This window comes from Xenopus laevis, chromosome 4S, assembly GCF_017654675.1.
Source record: "Xenopus laevis strain J_2021 chromosome 4S, Xenopus_laevis_v10.1, whole genome shotgun sequence".
Lineage (NCBI taxonomy): Eukaryota > Metazoa > Chordata > Amphibia > Anura > Pipidae > Xenopus > Xenopus laevis.
Genome location: NC_054378.1, coordinates 49677066 through 49698694, shown reverse-complemented (window position 1 = coordinate 49698694; position 21629 = coordinate 49677066). Strand labels below are relative to the sequence as shown.

The 21629-nt window shown below is 37.8% G+C and overlaps 1 protein-coding gene across 1 annotated transcript in view; it reads left to right on the top strand.

Moving 5' to 3' along the window:
• Positions 1–1036: 1036 nt before the first annotated feature.
• kctd15.S (potassium channel tetramerization domain containing 15 S homeolog) overlaps positions 1037–21629 on the top strand; it is a 39901-nt gene continuing 19308 nt past the window's right edge. Inside the window, exons 1-3 of the mRNA XM_018240482.2 lie at positions 1037–1802; positions 9627–9802; positions 16928–17072. Of these exons, the coding sequence (XP_018095971.1) occupies positions 9639–9802; positions 16928–17072 (309 nt within the window). The 5' untranslated portion in view covers positions 1037–1802; positions 9627–9638. The remainder of the gene's footprint in view (positions 1803–9626; positions 9803–16927; positions 17073–21629) is intronic.

Genomic DNA, 21629 nt, shown 5'->3' with positions numbered 1-21629 from the left:
TTTTAATGGCCTCCAGGAAATCTGGCGGTACAATGCCAGACATTAACAAAAAGGGGGGTAGGGGACTTGGGAGGCTAGAGAGGGGGAGGTGAAAGATGGAACAATGAACAGTCCCCAAAATACCCAAGGCAATGGCAGAGAAGAGGGGCCCCTGGCAATGCAGGAAGGCTGGGGACCCCATCTGGGGGGGGGGGGGATAAATAAACCTACAGCCTTTCAGTTGTTAATACACAACCACAGGGTATGCAGTTTGCCTGTTAGGGGATTCTGGGAGTTGTAGTTTGACATTCCTGATTTATTTTATCCCCTCTTATTTTGTGTGTGTGTGTGGGGGGGGGGGGTACTACACATCAAAGACCTTACATCTGTAAGGATTTTTCAGCTGTCACTACAAATCCCAGCGTCCCCCATCAGTTTTATTCGCTCAAATTTGACATTGAGGGGTTCACAGAAGGAGAGTTTGTTAGGCAAAGGGATTATGAGAAAGTTTTCTACCAGTAGTAGCTCAGCAAACATTTTTGAACCTTTATAGCTTTATTGACCCACTTACATTTATCACACTAGAAACTTAATTTAGGCTTTTAGTGCTGGGCCTCTACGCTTATTCTGTATGAAGGGCACTCTACATGAAATATTAGAGGTGCCATGCAAAGCACAGCAACACAAAGTGAGAGAGACGTATACAAAATGCCGACATAATTTTGGGAACAGGGCACCCACTGCTCTGACTCTTCTCTGTCAGAAGCTCTTGTCTTGCCCTTTCACGTAGCTCCCAGGGATCAGTAAACCTGCAGCTCCCCTGCTGCGTCTGGATGACTTTGTCTTTCAGTGCATGCTGGGAGCTGTAGTAAAACAACAGCTCGAGGGCTGTGGGTTAGATATTCCTGCTGCACTTACTATAATGTATTCTTCCATTCCTCACTCTATCTGTGGTGCGGCTGGGTCCTGGGCAAATGGCCTCTCTAACTTACCCCCGAATCACCCCTGTAAACACCCAGCCCCCTTCCACTTCGCCCAGTTTCTTATCAACAAGTTCAAGTGAGTGGCAGAGCCAGCGGAAGGCGCAAAGTCAGAGGATGCGAGAGAAAAACGTGCCCTGTGTTACTTATTTGGGAACTGAAAATTTATGCCTAGTTGAAAATGCCCGAGGAAATATTACATCAGACGAAATGACAATGATTAAAATCAGCTTCCCCCCCCTTTCCCTCTCTTTCCTCCTTCTTTCCTTGCCTAGTGCAATACATGACAGTATCCCGGTGATATCCAGCACTATTGAACCGCTATCCCTCCGCTCTTGGAACTGTTAGAGGGACCACTCAATTTAAAGGGGGGTGCAGAAAAAAGAGGGATTTAAAGAAAAGGGAAAAAAAGAGAAATAGAGAGACGGTTCCTTTTGTTTTCTTCATTGGAGAATGGAGAGCGAGGGGGTTGTGCGAGAATATCTCCCATTTTCCCATGAACGCGAGTTGAGCAAGGCTAGTTAATTGTAGGCTAATCCTTGCCCTAAAGGCGTTTGGGAGCCTTGAGCAAGAATTTGTGTATGTGCTGCTCTCTCTGTGCTCTCTCTGTTATTGGGAGACGGGTTCCTGGTGTTCTGCTCTCACACACCAGCCTGCTCCTTTTTCTCTCACACACTCATTTGGGATTTTTTTTCTTTTCTTGGGGTGTTTTTTTTTGGGTGTCTGCTGGAGACAAGCTGAAGGTGGGGGGAACACACGGAGAAGGGGGCACGACGGTACCCACAGCAAGAGGAGAAGCTGCGAGTGAAGCTGAAGGGGGAGAGACTTTGTCCAGCTACCAAGGTAAGGGAAGATGAATGGAGTGCCGGGCACTCTGGGGGGGGGGCTATGTGCTGCTGTTTTGGGGGAGAGAAAATGGGGGAAAGTGACTTGAAAAGTAGCCTGCTCATCTACCCCAAATCCAACTAGTCATCCCCCTTTTGTTCAGAGCCAGGGTTCCCTCCTCCTCTCATAACAACACAAAGAGTCCCAGGGCTGATGGGGTGTCCCTGCTTGGACTGGATCTGATTGGACTGGATCCAGTGGGAAATATTCTGCTCTTCCAAGCCATAAGAAGGCAGGGCTGATTTTGGGGTAGGGCAGAAAGGGCATTTACCCAGCCCCCCATTAGCAGTCTGGAATGTAGATAAAAGTATAACAGACATTGTATATAGTGTATTTTCAGTGTGTGCATCCTGTTGTTAAACTGCAGGTCTCAGTATGGGATCCTGGGAGTTGTAGTACCACAAACACTGAAAGACTGCTAGACAGTCCTAACTGAGATTGATTGATTGATTAATTGATTTCCCCTTCAGAAGTGGGCCCATTCTTCTATCAATTTAACAGACTCTTCTTCTCCTACTTCTGGCTCTGGAGGTGATAGATATGGACGCACTGAGATTTGGGTTGAGCTTGGTAGTCAATACTTTCCAGTAATTGTTCTTTTGACTTTGCTAAGGATCATGGGCCTTTGACCTGTAGGGCTTTCCAAATGTGGCTGAACTACGGTTCCCAGAATCCCCCAGTAGCCTAAGTGTTTCAACCACAGCTGGGTAGTTGCACTCTCACAGATGGCTGGCAGCTACCAGAGGGGGTAAAACTATAGCTTCTAATAGAAAACTATAGTCAGGGCAGTGTGTGTTGTGTCCTGTAGGATGTCAGCATGTTGCATACTTCACTTCCACTTTGTAGTGTTGCCCCTTGCATGAAATTACTAACACATTCCTCTCAATCCCTGAGGTCTTTATTATTGTGCCCTTTAGTTAGATAAAGCTTATGGGGCTTTTCAGGACCCAAAAACGGAGACTTAAATAAAGTTATAGTATGACGGATTAAATGGGTCAATTGCGATAAAAGGTTCAAAAATGTTTGCTGATACAGTACTCTTGCCAAACAAACTCTCCATGTGGGAAACCTTGTAGCTGTTTATATGATGAACTTACTATTATTTATATAATGAACTTATGGTACATATAACGTGTTAGATTCTGCTAAATTAATAAATGTTTTTGTTATAAGGGCTGTAGTAGAGATACCTAGCCTAACCTTTGATAGGATTTGCTATTCCTAGTCTTCTCCTCTCTACCATGTGTTTGATCCAAGAGGAGAACTTCACACAGGGGATTCCTTTAGAGAAACTCTGGTACAAAACCCCAGCAAACATATAAGTATCATTAGTCCAGATATGTAATATGTAGTCAGCTACTGTAATGTGCAGCTGTATGCATTCTATGTGTGCCAGTCAGTTGTCCTATTAAAAGCTGATGACTGCTAGACACAGACAGGATGTTGCTTATTGTGTCATTACAAGCCGACTGATGAAGTCAGTGCAAGGCTGATAAATACATCTTCCTCTGCTCCCCGAAGCATCAAATAGCTACTGTGTGATGTACCTGAGAGCATGGCTGTCCTCATCCAGCAGCATTAAAAGTCTGGGAGACAGCGAGCAGATATTCCTTTCCTTTTCTTAATCCTTTGCAACCAGTGCTGTGATCTTCATTAAAGGGATTCTGTCAGGAGTTTTATGATGTCGTTTTTATTCCTAAATTACATTGTTTACACTGCAAATAATTCACTCTACAATATAAAATTTAATTCCAAGTATATTTTTTGTTGTAATATTGGTGTGTAGGCAGCCATCTCAGGTCATTTTACCTGGTCATGTGCTTTCAGAAAGAGCCAGCACTTTAGGATGGAACTGCTTTCTGACAGGCTTTTGTTTCTCCTACTCAATGTAACTGAATGTGTCTCAGCGGGACCTGGATTTTACTATTGAGTTCTGTTCTTATATCTACCAGGCAGCTGTTATCTTGTGTCAGAAAGCTGCTATCTGGTTACCTTCCCATTGTTCTGTTGTTAGGCTTCTGGGGGGGGGTGATATCACTCCAACTTGCAGTAAAGAGTAACTGAAGTTTATCAGAGCACAACTCACATGACTGGGGGCAGCTGGGAAACTGACAATATATCTAGCCCCATGTCAGACTTCAAAATGAAATCTAAAAAAAATCTGTTTGCTCTTTTGAGAAACAGATTTCAGTGCAGAATTCTGCCAGAGCAGCACTATTAACTGATTCATTTTGAAAAAAGCGAATTCCCATGACAGTATCCCTTTGAAGAGTCATGATCTGGACTGTGTACATTTCCCCTTGCCCACTTAGGCAATTTTTACTGGCTTTAATACAAGGAGGAAGGCGCTACATGCTGGTTTTGTTAACACAACTTTTTTTTTTTTTAAACATGGAAAAATTCATATACTTGGACAATGAACTTGACTTGAGCTTGTATTGATAGCTTAAATGCAACAGTAGCCCCTCTCCTTACTTTATCTATTGTTTGTCCCAGACTCCCAGGGTGTTTCTTGCTTCTTTTCAACCTTTCACCTACACAGTCCTCACTCTCTCTCTCTGTTTCTCTGCTTTTTCTCTGTGCAGTTTATTTCTACTCTCTGTTCCCAACATCAACAGCAGTATTGGTTACTAGGGCCCCAGGCAATATGCAGAGGTGGGAAATCTTTATCCGCCCAAAACTTCTAACACTTTTGAAGTTTATTCTTTTTTTCAATTATTTTTTTTTTTTTGTGGGATCTGAATGTATCATCCACTTTGTGTGTGTGTGTGTGTGTATTAAATGAGGAGTATTCCTGTAGGCTTTTGAATAAGAAAGGCAACACCCTGGAATATTCTGCAGTTTCAACATTCTTTGCTTCGGGCACATGCCCCAGGCAAGAAGCTGAATGGAGTTCTTAAAACTGCCTTCTGTTTACCTTTTATGGTTAAAATAACAGCTTAGGAAAGAGGCAACTTCATGGAGAAACGATTTTGTGAAATCATCTCAAGCTGTAGCAGCATAGCTAGTTTAATCACCCCTAGAGAGCCGAACAACTGTGAGCACAATGGGACACAAAATCATTTTGTGTGTAAATGAGCATAGCATTCTGATTATTTCACTTTACATGGGCAAATAGCTTTTACAAGCAGCATTTATGCAGTAGGTCTATAAAGGCAGGGGGAAACAATCTTGCCCTGGAAGAACTTGATGTGGAATTCTTGAGAGGAAATAAAAAAAAAAGAAATCTCCACATAATTTGGGGACCAGGCGGTATTGGTTTTGCCTAAGGCAGGTTCGGCTGATGCTGAATACTTGTTTGTGCTTCAGGATTTTTTTTTTCATGCAATTAAGGATAGTGAATATTTTACATAGAGCAGACTAATTTAATTGCGCTTAACCCAGTGTATGCCAGGAGGACACACAGTGCATTGTATGGGAGGGGGGTCAGCATTAAAACCATAAGATTGTATAATGGAGGGAATTGTGTAATTAGTCATTAGTAAATTAGTAATTATATATATATATATATAAATATATATATATATATATATTTATATATATATATATATATATATATATATATATATATATATATATATATATATATATATATATATGGGATCCGTTATCCGGAAACCCATTATCCAGAAAGCCCCAAATTACGGAACGGCCATCTCCCATAGACTCCATTATAATCAAATAACCCAAATTTTTAAAAATGATTTCCTTTTTCTCTGTAACAATAAAACAGTACTTGATTCAAACGAACATATAATAAATCCTTATTCAAAGAAAAATCAGCTTATTGGGTTTATTTAATGTTTACAAGATTTTCTAGTAGACTTAAGGTATGAAGATCCAAATTACAGAAAGATCTGTTATCTGGAAAATCCCAAGTCCCGAGCATTCTGGATAACAGGTCCCATACCTGTATATATTGGTTTTTTTTAATTTGTAGCCCAAAATATTTGAAATCAGTCCCCAGCATGCAAACAGGAATTAATATATTTCGTTTTTTAAACTTTTGATGGCAGCACCGCATTCATTTAACAGAATAGCTGAAATACTTTTCATTGTAATAAAACTCCACCTTGGCCCTGACTGTTGATAGCATATAACCTTTTCAGTTTAGCCAGAGAGGTACAGGTATGGGACCTGTTATGCAGTATGCTCTGGACCTGGGGTTTTCCAGATAACAGATGTTTCCATAATTTGGATCTTCATACCTTGACTACTAGAAAATCATGTAAACATTAAATAAACCCAAAAGGCTTGTTTTGCTTCCAATAAGGATTAATTATACTTTAGTTTGGATCAAGTACAAGGTACTGTTTTATTATTACAGAGAATGAAATAAGTCAATCACATCCTTAAACAAAGAAAAAACAAATGCAGATGTTTCCAATGTTCTCCATGAGATTTCGAGCCAAACAACTGGGGTATTGTTCGTATGGAATCTGGAGAGTCTAATGACCTTTCAAAAGTTCATGGTCTGGGTAATGTTCTGTACAATGACGTTTCCAGCCAATTTATTATCCCTAGAATCCACATTTCAAAACATAAGCTGAGCATGTTCCGATACTGTATAAGAATGGGACACAGGTTATATAACAAGAAATATTATTTGTATATATTTATAGTGCTCTTCTTTTGCCTTATTATATTAGATACATGTTTTACTCCAGTTGGAAGAAAACTAAATAAAAACATCCGCCAGCTGGTCCATGAAAATTTAGAGCCTAGTGTATTGGGCAGAATTGTAATGGAGAAAGCTGGCTCTTTCATTGGTTGTTAACTTTTTAACTCCACATTAATATACGGCTCCTCTCTGTGCTTAGCCAATGGGTGCCATTCGTTCATTAGCATATCTTGATTGCCCATTCTGGCCTATAGTTCTGTGTAGGATGTTGTTACGATGCTGAATGCCTAAAGCTTCTGACAGTATTAGGAAAGGGTGGCTTACAATTTTTTAGCCAGAATATGACAACTGTTGGTTTTAGTCAGTTCTGGTTGGATAATGATAAATGTTAAAATGATTATAGTTAAGAATTAAAATATTTAATAACAATATCGTTTTTTTTTTAATAATGTGACAAAAATAGCATATTTTTTTTAACAAGCAACGAGTAACTAAAGAAATGGAAATAGTTATAGGCTTAGACTAAAGAGACATTTATAGGGTTAAAAGAGTTTTTTTTTAGCATATTCTTTAGTACAGGTATAGGATCCTTTATCCGAAACCCATTATCCAGAAAACTGTCTCCCATAGACTCCATTTTATCCTAATAATCCAAATTTTTAAAAACGATATCCTTTTTCACTGTAGTAAAAACAGTACATTGTACTTGATCCAAAATAAGATATAATTAATCCTTATTGGAAGCAAACCAGCCTATTGGGTTTATTTAATGTTTACATGATTTTCTAGTAGACGTGAGGTATGAAGATCCAAATTACGGAAAGATCCATTATCTGGAAAACCTCAGGTCCCGAGCATTCTGGATAACAGGATCCATACCTGTATTCTTTATTACTTCATAAAATTTTGACATTCAAAAGTTTCCATTGGGGTGTAAGGTGCACAGTGAAAAAAGACTCAAATTGTAATTGTGTAAAGTGATGGGCGAATTTGGGGCGTTTCGCTTTGGCAAAAAATTTGTGAATTTCCCACGAAATTCGCGAAACGGCAGAAAATTTGTGAAACAGCGCAAATTCACTGGCAAAAATGAGCCGGCGTCCAAAAAAAACGGACGCTGGCAAATTTTCGCTGCGGTTTCGCAAATTTGTTTGGAGGTGGCGAATCGCAGGAATTTGCCGCAAATTCGCGCCTGGCGAATAAATTCGCCCATCACTAGTTGAATATACACAGAGGCACATATATCAAAGGTCGAATTTCGAATTCATAAACTCCCATGAACTCAAAATTCGACCAAAGTTTATTTAAAAAATGTAATTTGTAAAACTCGGATGAATAGGATCGACTCGAAAACTCGAGTTTGGAGACCTGAAAACACGATTCAAGTTTTTTTCTCAGAGAAAAGCTTGAACGTCAGGAAGGGTGCAAACAACTCCAAATTGATCCCAGGACATCTCCCATTGATTAAAACAGCAATTCGGCAGGTTTTAGGTGGCAAATAGTCGAAGAGTTCTTAAAGGGTCAGAGAATGTTAAATACTTAAAATTTAATTCGAATTTTCAAAATAACACAAATCGAATTTTAACAATTCTCTAGTCAAATTTGAAAATTTTGGCCATAAAAAAACCGAAAATTCGAACTCGAAATTCTACCCTTGATAAATCTGCCCCTTAATGGTATGACCAATTTGCACCAACTAATTCTCTATATAGTTTCGACATCCTACATATGAAATTGGTTTTAAATATGTTTGAAAACAAAGTGCAGTACTGAGCAGCAACAAATAGTCCAAGGGGACAAGAGGTTTACGTTGGAGCCATGCTACTCCTCTCTTTCCTATTTACATTTCTGTAAAGTGACCTGGTCTGATTTCAGTCCTAATAATATTATGTTGGCCATTGGTCAGCAAAAGTGTTTCTGTTGTTTACTTTTTCACCTCTGTAGCATGAAGATACATTTTTGACACTTTGATGGATCTATTGTTCGTATGGTTTAAAAGAAATATTCAGACTAAGCACTTATTTGAACACCTGCTTTTTGGAGCTTTTGTGAAGGATCCCAAATGATGTCAAGTGACACCTCAGAATCCTCTTTTGCCTTGGAGTCTCTAGATTCATTTGAGGCTTTTATGATCCCACAGAGTTCAGTGGACACTAATCACATTGAGCTTTGTTGAGCAGGGAGCACATGCAAGTCTGTTAATTCTGTGAATAAAATGCCCACATTGGTGGCGAACAGAGACAGACACTTGTAAGCACTTGTACCCGTACATATGTGGGAGATCCTAACCCTCTGACCAGTGGTGGGGCTGTCTAAAGAAGCTCTGATATATTTGTAAGGTTTGCTCATGTAACCAGACACATGAAGGACAGATCCCTTTTAAAACTGTAATGGGAGAAATCAGAAGGGTTTGCTGAAGCAGAACGCCAGGACTATAACAATATAGAATTATATTAGAACAACACAACCTAGGATGGAACTATATCCCTAATTAATTATCTATAAAATGGCTTGAGTAAATAAATCTTAGCAGAGAGAAAGGGAATCATAATGAAAATACTGTAATTATGTCATTTCAAAAGCGACAACCAAAAATGCCTACTAAATAAATATTTCCTGATTTCGTGTGACAGATATTTTCTTTTGTTGCGTCTTCCTTTCCTTGCATATTTTTGGCATAAAAAGTGACGAGACTGATTGTAGTTTAACAGGATTGATATGAAATGTACTCCTTGTGTATCTCATATGCCTTAGGTACTGAGGAAGTCACTAATTTGGAGGTGTCTCGTTATTGAGACAAACTTGCAAAAGCCCCCGAATCCCAATTCACAAATTGGTTATTCGTTTGTCAGGGGATATTTCACATCTAACACATAAGCCCGCGACCTTTAATTAGAATTTTGCAGTTTGTTTTATGCCCCTTGAGGCTGACACCTTGAAAAAAAACGTTCTTTGGTTTCTTATTGCTAATAAGCATATTCCTCCTACCCTCTGGTATTTTGTAGAAAATGATGCAAATATACTTAATTGCAGTAGTGGCAATAATTTGTTATCTGACTACAGGATCAGGCAGATGTAAAAATGATCTGATTAGATCTATGATCACAATCAGATAATACCACCGTGCACTAAATGAGAGCCTCTTTTAATTCTTTCTCATGCAGGAGGGAAGCAAAATGTCCCGTCTGTCTCTAACCCGCTCCCCGGTTTCTCCTCTGGCTTCCCAAGGAATACCTCTTCCAGCACAGCTTACAAAATCCAATGCTCCGGTACATATAGATGTAGGAGGGCACATGTATACCAGCAGTCTAGCCACCCTAACAAAGTATCCAGATTCCAGGTAAGATCAAAATTTCTCTTTATTTATTTAATGTGTATTGTCTTCCTTTTATGCATTTTTAAAGCAGTTCCAAACAATTCCTAATATAATTAATTAAATCCTGTAACTATATTGTTAAAACAGGTGTCTTTAATTTCCCTGTCCCTGTTGTACTTTAGCACAGTTCTGAAACCAAGATACTGCAGGTGGATTTAATGTACAGTACTCATGATTTAATATTTATAATATTAATATTAAAATGTATAATGATTATATAGTTATAGAAAAGCAAGGGAGACTTAGGGGGTTATTTATTAAACACTGAATGCCAAAACCCCAAAAAATTTTGGGTTTTTTTTAGTATAAAATGTGAATTTTTAGTGGAAAAAAACACACAGATTTTTTAGGATTTATTATGTCCCAAGGATGGAAAAAAGTCAGAATCCAAAAATCCGGCATCTCAGACCTGCCGAGGTTGCATATAAGTCAGTGGGAGAAGTTCCAAAGATATCTTGATCTGTGCTGGGTTTCATGCAATAATCTAAAAATTTTGAGTTTTTCGGGCAAAAATTCCAAAAAAATTTGTTTCCGGGTGGAAAATCAGAAATTTTTTTACGATTTGGATTTTTCACAACTTGTAAAAGTCTTTTCCTGAAAAGAAAACTTATATAATGATGAATAAGGAGAAAAAACCCGTGCTGATTTGGTCGGAGTAGTTTTCGGAATATTGAGATAAATTCGGACTTTGATAAATCCCCATTTAGAGCAATTTCATTACACATACTATTTTCTCGATATTACTGTTTCTGAACTTAAAATGGTTTGATTTAACACAATAAACTTACATTAAACTATGCATAATGCTTTCGATGGATTAAAATCATTTTAATACGATTAATGTAAATAGTATGTTGACAGTATGACCATTCTATTGTAATATTAGTATATTTCACATAAGACCATCCACCCCCCACCCCGATCACAAAAAAGTAAGTGAGGGTGCAGATACTATAACAGACAAGACAAAGACTAGTAGCACAAAGGTCCCAATCACTAATGGAGCACTTTTTTGCCATTGTTTTGCATCAAGCAGACTTTTAAGGTCATGGCTTGCTAGTCCCTATAAGGCATCTGTGTAACATACAGAAACTAAGAAAACACTTTACCTCCAATAAGGATAGTTTTTGATCTGACATTTAGCTGCCAGACCAGTTTTTTGGAATTCATGGCCTTTTAAAATATTTTTCTGTCATGTCATTTTATGCAAAATTTTAAAAGACAAAAAAGAAACACACATCTCTTTAGTACAGGTATCTGTTTCTTTTTTTTAATGTTGAAAATGGTTGTGTGTAACCACCATTATTATCAAGTCAGATATTGGTAGAAACCCTTGGGCAAGCACAGTCACACAGTTAAGTTGGCAGCTGATAATTGTGGCTGGTAAAAATATGCTTCATTGTTCTAAATAATAGACTACTTTTCCCCTAGAAAATAGAGCCACTTTGTCATGTCTGATGTTTCTGTAATACTCAAGTTGTAAAGTAACATTATTTATGGTGTGGTGCTTTAACATTGGCACTAACCTTTATGGGGGTTATTTATCAAAGTCCGAATTTATCTTAATATTTTCTGCTATAAACTCCGATCAAATCCGCTCTGGTTTTTTGCGCTTATTTATTATTACATATTCCCGAAAATTTGATTTGCGGAAGAAAAATAAGATTTTCATTATTTTTTCAGTTTTTTCATCCGATTTTCACAATTTTTTCTGATTTTTCACCCAAAAATTCAGATTGTTGTTCAAAAACTCAGAAAAACGTCAGGGTATTGCATGGAACCTAGCGCACATCAAAAAATCATTGAGACTTCTCCCATTGACTTATATGCAACCTTGACAGGTCTGAGATGCCGAATTTTCAGATTTTAACTTTTACATCCTCGGGGTTTAATACATTTCAAAAAATTTGTCTGATTTTATATATAAAAAAAAAATCACTATTTTTTCTTGAGTTTAGTAAATAACTGTTTCTGAAATCAAATGGGGAAATATCAGGCAGCTGAGTGTAGCCTTCAAAAAACAGTACAGAAAGACCCACTATCAACCTGTCATTAAACTTTTTCAAAAGCAGCCTTTTCTCCTTCATTTACTGAAGACTGAGTTGAAAAATGTGCAGTTAAGTAGTTGCGTTTATTAACTCAAATACATTTTTTCTGCTCTTTTATAAACCTTTTTTCACACACATATGTATATATATTTTTTTTCTCAAGGGCTAATTTTTAAGGATTGCATCCTTGTCTTTTATTGAACTATTTATTGCAAAGATACACAGTTGAACATTTTTGTTGGCTGTGGATATTATAAAACTCATGATACAGATATGGGACCAGATATCCAGAAACCTGGAAAGATCCAAATTACAGAAAGGCCATCTCCCATAGATTCCATTTTATCCAAATAATCCAAATGTTAAAAAATATTTCCTTTTTCTTTGTAATAGTAAAACAGTACCTTGTAAGTGATCCTAACTAAGATATAATGAATCCTTATTGGAAACAGAACCAGCCTACAGGGTTCATTTAATGTTTATATGATTTTCTAGCAGACTTTAGGGATGATGATCCAAATTACAGAAAGATCTGTTATCCGGAAAGCCTGAAGTCCCAAGCATTCTGGATAGCAGGTCTCATACATGTAGAGTAAACATGCTGCATATTTGTCCAGGAATATCTTAGGCTTTTATTTATATCATTACTTGTTGGATATGGTTGTGTTTGGCTAACTAGGACCAGGAAGTATTTTCAGGCTAACTAGGACCAGGAAGTATTTTCAGAATTTCGGCAGCTGAGAACTTCTAATCATGCATCCATTGCTGTTTCCACTGATTCCATGATTCATGTATGCTCACCAAATCTATGGTGTGTTAACTTAAAGCCAAACATTAGGGAACAAGTAGTAGTAGTAAAGGGGACATACTGTTAACACTTGTGTGATGAGCTATAAGAGTGCAAGTCCACAGGAAGAGCTTATTGTTTAAGTGATTTATTTACATGAATAGGAAGTTATTAAATGCCACTGTGTTTAGACTGCATCAATGCAGATGCTTCACTATGTATTTAATAGCTATAAACACACATGATTCATTCCAAAACCAAAAGCTATACTTTAGATTTGGTTCCAGCAAATTGGTCTTACAGTGATACGTTGGTCTTAAAATGATACTGACACTAAATAACTTTTCAAAATATTAATTTACATTAAAAGTTACCGATAGGTCATGTTGATCTTTTTTTGCTGATAGGGCTGCATTTATAAGTAATTATTAGTTGAAGTTCCTAAACCTGACTGTTTTGCCAATCTGACTCTCCCTTCTCGGCCTGTCAGAATTTCTAATGAATACTGCTGCTCAAATATGGCAACAGCCCACTTATAAAGGAACATGGGGGATAAAGATAGGTAATGTAAACCCATGGGGCATTTTCTTTTATGGCAAAATTATAAAAAGCATGCAAACCAAATGTTATGATAGATGTTAAAAAAAATATAATTTCTGGTGTCAGTATCTCTTTAATTTTGTTTCCTCTAGCCCCTGGTAAGAGACATGGGGCAGATTTACTAAAGGGCGAAGTGGCCATCACTAGCAAAAATTCACCAGAACTCCAATCCGCAGGCACATAGTCAATTTACTAACAGGCGTAAAGGACAATTTGCTAGCGAAAGATACTGCCGCCAACGTAGTTCCGCGCCCTATCAACATGTGAATTTTCACTCAGGTGAACAATCGTTTCTCTGCAAATTCACTAAAGTGCGAATTTTACAGAACATTACCTCTTTCTCCAAAGTTTCCTGTGCCACCTTAGACCTGGCGAACTGATAAAATTAAACAACATCCTCTTCAATCAAATATCAGTGACATCATATCCTGTATGCGGGAAAGTCCTAAAAGTTGTAAGAAACTGGGTATTTTTCATATTTTAAACCGGGATTACCCTCAAACGTTCTAACTATTAAACATTTTTGTGTTATTTTTTTTAACCAATTTGAGAGGCATGCCACATTAGTTTTAGGGTCGGCTCATGTCTAGGACATTAGAGGATCTCTTTTTTCTTTGTTATGCTTCCTTGGCCATTTGTAATAATAAGTGGCCACTTCAAGCATTTGCTCTAATAAAGACATATATGCGACCTATGTGTACCCGCCCTATTCAAATTGACCTTAGCGTTAAGCGTAAGAGTACTAATGAAGTTTCGATAGGCAGAATTGAACGCTAGAGAAAGATTGCTATATGAAATGCTCGTTCTGACGAATTAACGGTAGCAGCTACTTCGGCTGCTGAGACGCAACATCACGTTTTAGTAAATTCGTGTAGTGGTAACGAATTTGCGCCTGACAAAGTGGTGCAAAGTGTGGCAGATTCAGGGGCGCTTCGCCAATGAGGCGACTTGAGACTGTCAAGTCCCACTAGGTACCAGGGGGGGCAGAGAGCGCAATTAGGCTCTCTGTGCTAGTGCACTGACCCTCTCTGCTGCCCTGGTGGACCCCCCCCAGACCCCCTCAGGTGCAAAAAGGTAAGCGCACGGGGGAGGGGGGCGGCAGCAACTGCTGCCTCCGGTGGCGGAGAGGCCAGGATCGCCCCTGGGCGGATCGCTTGCTGTTGAAAATTTGCATTCTAGTAAATTTGCCATATGGATTTTTTTGAAGTCAGGCTAATGAAGCTAAAATGGGACATCCCTTACTTATTTTATCACGAATTGTAGAAGCGAGCAGCATCATGCAAAATCTGGCTCTCCTATACGTTTTTTAATTTATGAAACGCTCTTGAGGCCCATAACACACACGGCATCTTCTCCAGCAGAATTTTTCAGCCAGCAGTAATTTACTTCAATAAAATCCGCCTGTCACTAGCAGTGACTGGCAGATTCCATTTATGTATAGGAAAGATTGTACAGCCATATTCAACCACTTCTCTGGTGACTGAAAAACATGAGCATAGAATACATACCTGTGCCTTAGAGACATTCAGGTTTACAAACATTTATTGAGGGTAAAAAAAAAATAAACTTGTCACATGTCGCTTGATTTATTAATGAGCTGCAATATACACTGATGCCAATAAACTACTTGTTCATTGATTATGTCAGGTCCAACAGATGAGAATTTGACAATCTGGGACTTCTTTTTTTTTTTGAAGATGTATTTTACCTGCTTTCCTATGATAAACTTTACATTTTTTTCTCCTAAATCCTCCTTACTGTGTCTATATAACCCTTGAATTTCAGATATCTTCTGAGGAGCACAGCCCTCCTTGGTTCTTCATGCCTTTGTGTTCCATCATGCATTATGCACAGCCATAGAAACTTATGGTGTTTCTGTGCTATATTGTCAGAAATGTTGGTTTTGTATCACTAGGATTCAACAAACTAAATTCTTACTAAAGAAGTTGGCTAGAAATGTTATACATTAGGTTTTGGGATTCTGTACCAGCCCAAGCAGGAAAGATATTTGCCCCCAAAGATGCCACAGTAGCTCCCCATCTTCTTTTCTGCTGGTTCATTGCACTACTCAGTGCTGCTGTCACTTACTGAGTTTAGGGACCAACTCAAAATATAAAGTAGGCATAGAATATACATTTCACAATATAAGGCTGATTAGTAATTAAGCCAAATAATTACTACATGGCAGCACGGAAACCAGTGCAACCAGCATCAGAGTTTAATAATCAGCCCTGTAGCATCAGCTTATATCACAGTCCAAACTAATTTTCTGCTGGATAATTTGCAACGACCCCTAAGCTTAGTTTCTCAGCAGCTGCTCAGAACACACTGAGCATGTGAGTGTCCAAGATGGTGACCCCCTGTGACAAGTTTGAAGTCGTGAATCATTGCTGCTATTGACAAGCTGAAACTTTAGGCTGGTAATAAGTTCAGTATATAAACGATGGCATTTTTAGCCATATCAATTTTTTCGGGTTTAGTCCTCCTTTAAAGCTGAACCTTTTGTTTCATAGAAAGGCAAAACACATGACAGCCTGTACTTATAAATTAATTTCCTTTTACTTAGATCCAGTGTAGTGAACTTGATGTCAAAATAAAAAACTTTTTTTAAATAAAGTATTTTAAAACATGTTGTTGCCAGTTATTCAGAAATATTCATAAGCAGTCGTTCCTTCAGAAAGTCATAAAACACATGTATAATGTTTAATGCTCCTTGCCATTTACAAAATGAGGCCATTTGGTCATAATTGAGTATGCCTGTCCTTGTGAATGGCACAGTAGCTGTGCTATGATGAATGCTTCTAACCCGGCTCTCTTGATTCTGTACAGAACAACAGCAGATTGCCCAAAGCATGGTGAGATTTAGAGCTGGAGGCTATTGACCTAGTGGTGCAGCTGTACTATGTGCAGATTTGGTCAGGAAAAAGCTGTGTGTGAGAGGGGGAGGGAGCTACTTGCATTGCTATTTACATGATCAGAAATTTTACCAGAGCAAACTCACTTGTAATAGGAATAATATGTGCAAAACCTCCAGAGCTTTAGAATTTTTATTGGCAGTCTATATCTGTAAACCCTTAGATCATGCAGATAGTGTGTTCAACAAAATAGCAACAATGATAAACCTTGTGTGCTTCCCTCTGAACTGATCCATCCCAATAAATATGTTCTTCCAAACAGGTCACTGCTAGTGAAAGATGTCGTCATCTGTATGGCCAACCAAAGGCTTGTCGTGTTATTTCCTGCTTCAAGCTTACTTTTCAAAATAATATTTATACATTGTAGTATGTTTTACTGTATAATTAATGTCCCTCTTAACACTTTGGTAACTAACTAGATTACAGATTTCATCCCCTTCTTCTTCTTTCCCAGAAATAAATAGTAGAACAGCTCTAGGGTAGATGTTTAGCAGGAAGCTTCACTGTATGAATCTTCAGCTGTTGCTATACTATAACTCCTAGTATTCCTGATGGGGTTTTTTTGTGGATGCAGAAAGTTTCAGTTGTTTAACAGCTGGACAGTTGCTCAGAGAGAAAATCAAATTGTCAATATTCTGCAATTATTGATGGCAGCACTCTAAATGTGTTTATGCACTATATGTGCTTTATTAGTGCCAATAGACACCAAAGAACACCTTTGTTTGTATTTTCTTTTCAGAATCAGTCGGCTGTTTAATGGCACAGAACCCATTGTACTGGACAGTTTAAAACAACATTATTTCATTGATCGGGACGGGGAAATTTTCCGATACATTTTAAGCTTTCTGAGGACCTCTAAGCTGCTTCTGCCGGAGGACTTTAAGGTAAGAGGATAAAAGGCCATTTTTTAAATCTATCTTCAGGGGAAAACTCCATTTACTGTCTTACTTTACAGAAGAATTTTAAAAAGCCAAATCCCTTTGAGGCATGTAACAATATTACAACTTTCCAGTTGCTACAACCTTCTAGCTCTTTTTCATACCCTGAATAGAAAACATAGCATACAGTAAGTTCAATATCTATTGTTAATCCAGAGTTAGTAGAACTTTCTACGATTACAAATAAATACACTCCATCTATGACAATGTTTAATATTAGGAAAACATTGCATTGTGCCATTAATGTATTGTCTACGTGCTTATTAGTAAAAATAAAGGGCATGAGGGAGACAGCATTTGTGATGTGAAAAAAAGTGACCATTCCAGACAAGAGAAGTGGTAATGCATTATTGGTTAGACACTGGAATTAAGCCTTGTCTGGAAATAACCTGTGTGCTAGATTAAAGGAGACTGCCTGTGACATTATTTAGCCTTTTGAGCTCATTCGTAGCAGTATATAGGTGATCCAAGTCTGCTAGTCAAGTTTAAGTAGGGTTGCCATCTGTCCGAATTTGACTTTCTGAAACTGGGCTGTCCGGGTCAAATCCGGAAAACGGGGCAGGATCTCCTCTGATTGACATGGGGATCAGCCGATTGCTGATCGCCACGTAACAGCACCACCCAAGTAATGTAGCACGCCCCGCCCATAATATCACTGAACAACCCCGTTGACATCATGGCACGCCCCCTGCCCGAATCGTGAGATGGACAAAGGTCGCAACCTTAAGAATAAGCATGTGTTAATGCAAACTCTTGATACACAGCAATATTGCATAGATTTCTGATGCTGTGAAATACAATCCTTTTTATAGGGTAACAATGGAAAAAGACTTTATTTAATGGGACAAATTTACTCAGAATTTTTCATTTTGGAAAGCTTCCCTGCAACTATGTCAGACGTTAATTCTCTACGACTACACGTATTCATCGAAATGCAAAAAATTTTCTTGGCAAATGAACGCTGGCATCCTTTCTTCATTAGTAAAAAAAATTGTCAGCATGAAAGTTTCTTGAATTTTTGAAGCGTTACTTTCTTCCTAGCGAAACTTCAGAAAATACTTTAGCTGATGTCAATTTAAATATGTATGTCTTTATTGGTGATGGTGAAATTGTTGGATTAAAAATATATATTTAACAGTTACAACTTTTTAACATAATCCCACATTAAAATATGGAAAAACACTAAAGTTTTCTTTTTTTATGACTTTTTTGAATACTGGATTTAATGTCACTGACATAGTAAGGTTTATGATGTAGCATCATCTTAACAGTTCGCCCCGGTAGAACCAGGTGAAGTAGACTTTGGCAAAAAGGGTAACGTATTGGAAAGTTTACACTTTGATCATTTTCCGGATTAGCGATCGTTCGCCTGAGTGAAAATTTGCATGGCGAAACGGCACGAAAATTCTCTAGCACGGAGCTTTTTCGTTAGCGTATTGTCTTCTTGATCTGCAAATTCACAGCAAATTGTTAATTTGGCGAATATTCGCCAATAACCCGCAATTCATCCTTTTGTAAATGGGCCCCAATGTGTGTAAGAACTTTTTAGGATCGTACAAGATCTCGGTCACAAGAGTGATATCTGACAAGTGGTGCAGCTCCCTTTTGTGCAAGTGGTGGAAAATCTTGGACTTAGGATGGGCTGACAGATTTAAGGTAATTGCTGACATCCCAGCATACTTGGGTAATTTGGTGCACACTTTTTGTATGGGTAGAAACTGATCCAGGCCATGGATCTAAAGGTGGAAAGCTCTGAGCTAAGTTTGCTTTATTTCGCTTTAGGATATTTGTCCCTAAAGCCAAGCTTACTTTCCCTTTCAAAACACAGTGTCAGTTGGAAGAATATGACTGATTTAAAATAGATTTTTTTTTCTTATTTGGCACTTGAGCATGTACTGGTCATTTGGATAAACTGGTTTACATGCTTATAAAACATAGTTGGAACATGCATATTACATTCTAATAGAGTAATATGATTATTGATGTTCCAATAAAAGGGTATTGAAAGTAAGTGTTTGACACAAGTCCAGTTAATATACCTTAATGTATGGGGTCATATGAAAAAGTGCTTAGCAATTAGCATGTTTATTTTTCCTTCATTTGGCTAGCGTGACTAGATTAAGAGTCTCCAGTCACACTAAGAAGGTTGTGATGGTTGGGGAATGTTTGGTGGTTAAAGTCAAATTGCTGATGTTTTGTATGCATTCATAAATATAAGGTCATCAAGAAAGTATTTGCCTAATTTGGAGCAAATGGCAAATCAGGCAAATGAAATAACCTAGGCCCCAGGTCTGCAATCATAATACAAGGTCTAACTTTATCCTAGCCCACTGAATTTTCCAGCATTCTTAATTTATATCAGATAGAACCACAAGTACTTGTCATTTTAGAAGGCTATCTTTTTGGCTGTTGCATGGGCACCAAAGTCGCTGTCAAGAGTCAGGAGTAGACAAGTCAAACGTCATTATCAGCATATGTATATACATCTAGTAAACTTACTAGAAAGTGTGTGATGATCAGCTCTACCTCAATATTTCCCACTTCAAGGTGGGCCTATAGGTAAAAGACCTTCGCCAAATGAGTGGATTGTATAATGTATAGCCAGCTTTATTTGATACGTGCAGGCTTTTACCACTATTATGTTGATAAGCCTGTTTGTGACTGCATATACTTTGACAGTTTTCTGTAAGTACATTGAGTTCAACAGTTGCAAAACTTTCCTTTTATGGACCCCAAGAAAGCCAAACAACTCCAGGTAAAGAACCATTGTGTAGAGTTGGCTATTATTTTGAGCTCTGTTCTCTATGTGTAAATATGTTGGCCTTGTCTTTATTCTATAAACAATCAAACAAAAGGTTTAAAAAATTGTAAGAATAGGTGGTAAATAATAACAAGCCTTGTGTTTTTGTTTTTCTAAATTGCAAACACTTTGGGTAGTGTAAAGCTGGCTTGCTTTGAAGTTCAGTATAGTGCCTGTTTTAAAGAAATCATTACAACTGGTTCCTGAATATTTATCTACTTTCACCTTTGTTGAACAAGAGTACATGCCTTTAGGTTAGATCACATTGCACTTCACTTCCAAAGTTGAGAATGCTGTTAAATAATGGAATTTTGATTGTGCAACAAGGCTAGGTCCCTGCTTATGCCCAAACACCAAAGTCATAGGTGCCATATGTGTTTATTTCTCTGTTTATTTTGCATCACTTAAGTTGAATGTGTGAAAGTGCTATAGACTGTGAAGAGCATTACAGTTAGGAAAATATAATTAACCAATCACTCCAATCTAAATCTCATATTTGTTCAACTTCTTGTATAGTTCCTCACAAATCTATGGTCATTCCTAATTACCAAGTGAAAAAAAACAATTCTGGACCTCGAAATGCCACATGACAGCATTTGTAGTTCAATCTATTTAAATTTCTGATATTCAGGATTACAAGACAAATTTGATGTCCAAAATCTGAAGTACTTTTTTTAATGGTTGGTCATCTTCCCTAATGTTTGCTTTCTGGACAACAGGTTTCCAGTGACTTGTAATTGTCTCCATGCATAGTGTCTCAGCTTGGATTAAAGACTTTGAAGGATATTGTACATTCATTAACACAGATACACAGACACACTCATGAAGTGCTTGTTTTTATTGAACTCCTATATATCTCTCCCATACCTTTATAATATTTGCTCTATGTTTGATGCAAGTACTTATCCCCCTTTCTCTGCTGAAGTGTTTCCTTATCCTACCTTTAATTTTCTTTTGCTCTTTCCAGCTTCATATTATGATCCTAACTGAACTCCGTCCCATTTGAGTTCAATTTACATATTTGAATATTCCTGCCACATCACTTCTCTTCTCTTCTGAGCTGTTCATATAGTTACAGTTTCTAAATGGTGGTTTCTTCATCTTATGGGATGATTGTGCCACATTTTTCTGTGACATTCTGGCCACCTTCATAGGGCTGCATGTCTTTGCCTGTAGTTGTTGGACTGGATAGTTAAGAACTAATAGATAGTTAAGGAAAATAAAAGGAATTAGAAATTACAGGAAATCTTTATTCGTGTTCTTTCTCCTGTGTTTCTTTTTCTGCTTGTATATAATGATATATTAAAACGGTATTATCACCGCCATTTTGTTGGCCACTGGCCAATCCACTGCTCTGTCTTTTAAGCAGTGGGTGATTTATATTTGTATCTTTAGAAATGTGGTAGCCTTCAAACATATGTTTAGAACAGTCAATATCTGGCGCTATTGCAGCTCATGACTAAAAATAGCAAACTATATTGGCATATGATCCAGATGTATATGGGGTCAATGTCGCCATGAATAGCTGGAATTTAGACAGACTACACTTTTGTGGTTCATAAAACTTTGGAGTAAATTGCTGTGATTGGTCATAAATGGTGCTTAATTATGCCACTTAGTCACATGTCTCTGACATTAAAACTCATGTTTTATCATTATAAGTCACTACTTCCTTCAAAATATGAAGATATTTGTAGTCACAT